Raw genomic sequence first — 4,891 nt, 5'->3', positions numbered from 1 at the left:
CCATCATTTTTTCTCAATTTATTCTGTATAAAAACAACTTACAAAATAGAGCTGGGTTTTTAAATCAAGTATTATGTACATGACCTGTCCCTGTACAAAAATAGCTATATAGGCAAAAACAATTACAGTAGGTTAGACTTCAGATTTTATTGGTTTTTTTTCCACCAGGCTTATTCATCAAACTCATACATGTTCACACGGCTGTCTGACCTATTTCACCACAACTGGGAATTTTTTCCATGTTGTGGTACCAGTTTCAGTCCACAAAAGTAAAACATCAACAGCTGCTTTAATCAACCTTGAAAAATCCTGTGTTGTTTGTACTCCAGAATTTGTTTAAACTTGTAATAGGTTTGTATCTATACAGAAAAATGCAGGAACTATTTTGACAGTGATGCCTGACATGCTTCATTTAAAACCATGTTTACTAATGATCTCTTTTTTTCTTTTTATACCTCTTTATTTCTGGAGATTTCATCATCTGGATTTAGGCTTATAAAGATAAAAGCCACTAAAAATAGGATGTTAATACTGGCACAAATACCCTTGGTCAGTAATGTTTCTTTATTAAGATTGAGATCAGTTAACAAAAACTCGCAGCGGGATTGTAATTCCATACCACAATAGGCCTAGCAGCTTTGGCCTTGCTCAGGTACTTCCCTGCAGAGTCAGATGGCAAAAGCAATTCTTACACTTTTCTTCAAGACACTCCAGTACCTGGCTACCGAAACAGAGGATGAGGCTTCCTCTTTGGACCCTCTAATATCTACACAAGCAATTATAATGAAATATTCCTCCAATGTTAAAATAATTTATTACTAAATCATCTGACCGCAGTGGCCCACGTGTCATTTGTGGGGAGACTCGGAAGAACCCATCCTGGAGGGATGCAGCTTCCTTCAGGGTGATCAGCTGGCACCAAGTACCGATCCCATCCATGCCTTTAACAGAGAGAGCATTGTTTGAGAGGACAGCTGGTATGAGTTTGAAGATTTATTACATACCCACACAGGTATTTTTCTATACCCATCAATACACAAAACACTGTAAATTGTACTCTGAAACTTGTTTTTCAAAACACAAATGTGAAAATTCTATGTACTATTCTATTAAATGGCATGGTTATGCATGGAAGTGCACTCTGCCTCACACGGGCATCTGTTTGGATACAACTCTACCAAGCGAGAAGCTTGACCCCTAACCAAAACAGAACAGGACAATTCACTGCGTAACCATATCTGGAAGTTTACGAACCAAAAGGGGCCACACATTTACAATCTCAATAAACAATACTCATCATCTTTGATAATAAAATAAAGACTCTGGGTTTACCTGATGTGGATTAGAGCTGCTACAGAATGCTCAGCTTGTAAGTAATACTCTCTGAAGGGTTGCAATAGATGGGCTAGAGGAAATTCATCTGTTAAATCAAACACAGAAATCGTTCAATAAATCAGAAAGACCTTCGATTCTACTAAGTCTTAGGAGCCCCAAATCTGCCAACTCATTTGCTACTCCCCAGCTATAACTGGAAATCACTTCCCTATGTAATACAGTAAGGACTGTTGCCATGTTTCGCTTCTCTCCTCATCCTTACCGGAGCTGTCAGAGGCAAGTCAAGACTAGCAAAACTTTTCCCACCTCCATCCTCTAAACAAGGGGAACATATGAACACTGAATCGTTACAGACTACCCGAGTCACACCTACCAAAATCACCAGACTAAAGCATCTGTTGGGTGCTGGAAGTCTTCAATCTATTCTGTCTATTCTCACTTCAGCTTAATCTACAACCTCTTCTTGCAGAACACTATGAAATCAGCTTGAGATATACTGTAGTCTACGCTGAAGAGCTGAACAGTTCTTATATCACATGTGCTACAGCACACTACTTTTATCCCATCTTTTCCTCGGACCATAAATTACTGTGCTGGATGGTTTCTTTCTCAACTATTTTATGCCCACATTTTAAACCCAGTGTCTATGAAATGGTGATGTGGTATGGAAAAATACTGTTAAATACGGCATGCAGAATTTACCTGGATCCCCAAACAGCTTGGAATCAATTTCAAGTTTCTGCTGCAGTAGTTTTTCCCTTTCCTTCTTCTGTTTCTTCTCCATTTCTCTCTTCCTTTCCTCCTCCTGTTCTCCCTCCAACATAACCCTTAATGCTCTCTCCTCAGCTTCATACAGCTCTGTGCGATTTTTGAGCAATATTTTGAGACTCTCCACCTGATTTTCAAATGCTTCATCTGCTGAGGGGGGTGGACAAACACCTAAACAGAAAGAAAATTAATTTTAAATTTTCAAATTCAGAAGGGGCCCTGTTATCAGACTTGACAGCAGAGCCGGCAAAATCTCAGAGGAACGCGAGCTTAACCTTGCCAAAGACTACCTTACTGCAATAATTCTTCTATCAAGAAAGAGCCTGGAAACATAGGAACCAAACCACTGTCTTTAGCATTGCATAGCTATTCTTGCATAACAGTGTAACTAAAATCACTACTAAAGAAACAGCTGTTTCAAGCTGCACCCTGCTAGTCTGCACACCGAACAAATATCATCTTATTTAATGTGCGCGCAATTAAAAGTTTGATAAAAATCTCATAATTAACCTTTCCTGCCAGCAGCCTCTTTTCTCAGTTTCCGAAGCTTTTCTAATGCACGCAGAATGTCCACCATCCTCTTTGTGTCTGCTTGTTTCTTCCGCACTTCAGATAAGACACTGTCTGCAGCAGCCTTAAGTTCTCGTTCCTATGAAAGAAAGAAAAAGACCAGACATGATGTGTGAAATATCCCATGCAGACAAGAATGAAACTGTACTTTAAAAAGATCAGTGAAGCACTGGGGATCAGAGTAACTTCCTAGTAACACAGCCATAGCAAGTTAAGTCAACCATCCAACCACACCTTTTTATGAAGAAGCTAGAACAGGATGGCCTTCAGGAAACAAAATTTCCAACCCATAGATTTGGGCCAAATGGCTAAAGCCTGATAACCACAAAAAGTTAGGAAAAACATTAACAATAAATATAAACATAAACCATCCTACAGCTCAGCAATTAAAGACCATTAACATGCCACAGGTGGAACACAAACACTTCCCCAACAGCTGCTCTGTACCACCCTGGCAGCAGACCAAGCACCACCAGCACCGCAGCTCTTCAGCCAACACAAAGGTGTTGCAGCACTTCCCAGAAAGCCTAACTTGGGGTGGGGGTTGTGGGTTTTCTTTTGCTTTGGAGCCATTTTACTTTCTGTTGAGGCTGAAAAGCTTGTGAACGACGAGCTTTACAAGGATGAAGCCAGCTGGCAAGGCTCATGGTTACTGAAATGGTCCGTAGGGTAGCTATGAGCAGCAAGGGGCTGGCTGGCAGCTTGGGACCCGAGAGGAAGCCCTCCTCGCGCAACCAGGAGTTCAGAAACTATTAAAACCAAAATTGTTGAGGCCTCGGACACCAGCGTGGCACAACTGTGATGCCCACCAAGGCTTTTAAGGAAGAAGAAGGGCTGCCTGCTTTGGCAGCTGCATGTCTCCAAGCCAGCTGAAGCCGTGCAGCACCCAGGTGGCACCTACTGAACCAAAGGCCAAAGCACCCGGGTGGCACGTACTGAACCAGGGAGCAGCTATTGAACCAGGGGACCAAAGCACCCGGGTGGCACCTACTGAGCCAGGTAGCACCTACTGAACCTGGGGCCAAAGCATCCAGGTGGCACCCAGTGAACCAGGGGACCAAAGCACCTGGGTGGCACCTACTGAACCTGCCGGATGGCACCTACCGCACCAGGTGGCAACTAGTGAACCAGGGGACCAAAGCACCCAGGTGGCACCTACCGCACCAAGGGAACAAAGCCAGGCGCCGGCCGGGCTGAGCCCGCCGCGGGCGCGGTACCGCAGGCCTCCCCGGCCCCGCCGCGCTGCCCCACCGGGCGGGCCTCCCCGGAGGAGGCAGGATCAGGCCGTACCCGGTTCTTCTCCTCCACCTCCTGGATGCACTTGGCCCGCCACTGGTCGATCTTGGCCTCCCGCTCGGCGGCCCGGGCCGCCTCCGCCTCCTTGGCCGCCTGGGCTTCCTGCTTCCTGCGCTGCAGGCGCTGCCGCCTCTTCCTCGCCCTCTCGGCCTTCCTCCGCAGCGCCTCGCGGTAGCCGGGCTCCCGCAGGGGCCGCACGACGTCCCGCAGCTCCCGCCGCACCGCCTCCGCCTCCTCCCGCGCCTGGGCCCAGCCCGCCTCGTCCCCCTCGGCCTCCCGCCGCCGCAGGGCCCGGCAGAGCGCGGCCAGCCGCGCCACCCGCCCCAGCGCCTCCACCGCCAGCTGCCGGGCGCTGCTGGGGCTGGCGGCGGGCGGCGGCGGCGGCGGGGGGAAGGCCCGGCGCCGGCCCAGGAACTGCGACAGCCACAGCTCGTCCTGCTGCCGCTGCGCCGCCGCCGCCTCCTCCTCAGCCGCCGGCCGCGGCGGGAACGGAGGCGCCGCGGGGAAGTAGGGGCCGCCGCCCGGCGGGAAGCGCGGCCCCGCGTCTCCCTCGGGCCCGGCCGGCGGCGGCGGCAGCAGGAGGAAGGGCGGCGGCGCCGCTGCCGGCCCCGCGAAGGGCCCCGGGCGGGCGGCGGGGCCGGGAAAGGGCGCGGCGGGCGGCGGGAAGGGCCCGGCCGGCGGCGGGAATGCCCGGAACGGCGGCGGCAAGCGCCCGGGGAAGTGCGGCGGCTGCGCCATGCTGCCGCCTCGGGGGCCGCCGCGCCGCAGCGCCCCCGCGCGGCCGGGAGGAGCCGCCACCCGCCCCGCCCCGCCGGGGGCGGCCCGCACAGGGCGGCGGGGGCAGCTCCCCGCAGGGGCCCGCAGCGCCGGGTCCTTTCGTACAGACCCACCCTTCAAAACAAACAAAAAAAACCTCCAAAGC

The 4,891-nt window shown here is 50.8% G+C and overlaps 1 protein-coding gene across 1 annotated transcript; it reads right to left on the bottom strand.

The window, feature by feature from the left end:
• Positions 1-3: 3 nt before the first annotated feature.
• PDCD7 (programmed cell death 7) lies at positions 4-4,862 on the bottom strand. The gene is made up of 5 exons (XM_080396902.1): positions 3,964-4,862; positions 2,614-2,752; positions 2,038-2,274; positions 1,333-1,420; positions 4-941 (listed from the first exon to the last, which is right to left on the bottom strand). The coding sequence occupies exons 1-5, from the start codon at positions 4,705-4,707 to the stop codon at positions 824-826; spliced, it is 1,326 nt and encodes a 441-aa protein (XP_080253028.1). The 5' UTR covers positions 4,708-4,862; the 3' UTR covers positions 4-823.
• Positions 4,863-4,891: the final 29 nt, after the last annotated feature.

The sequence above is a fragment of the Falco punctatus genome (genome assembly GCF_963210335.1).
Source record: "Falco punctatus genome assembly, chromosome: 7".
NCBI lineage: Eukaryota > Metazoa > Chordata > Aves > Falconiformes > Falconidae > Falco > Falco punctatus.
This window is presented reverse-complemented; position numbering and strand designations above follow the sequence as displayed.

Coding starts and splice junctions, on each gene's coding strand:
- PDCD7 (XM_080396902.1), bottom strand. CDS start 4,707: ATGGCGCAGCCGCCGCACTTCCCCGGGCGCTTGCCGCCGCCGTTCCGG. Junction 2,275..2,613: donor AGAGGCTGCTGGCAGGAAAG/GTTAATTATGAG, acceptor CTTTCTGTTTAG/GTGTTTGTCCACCCCCCTCA. Junction 942..1,332: donor GCAGCTCTAATCCACATCAG/GTAAACCCAGAG, acceptor TCTCTGTTAAAG/GCATGGATGGGATCGGTACT.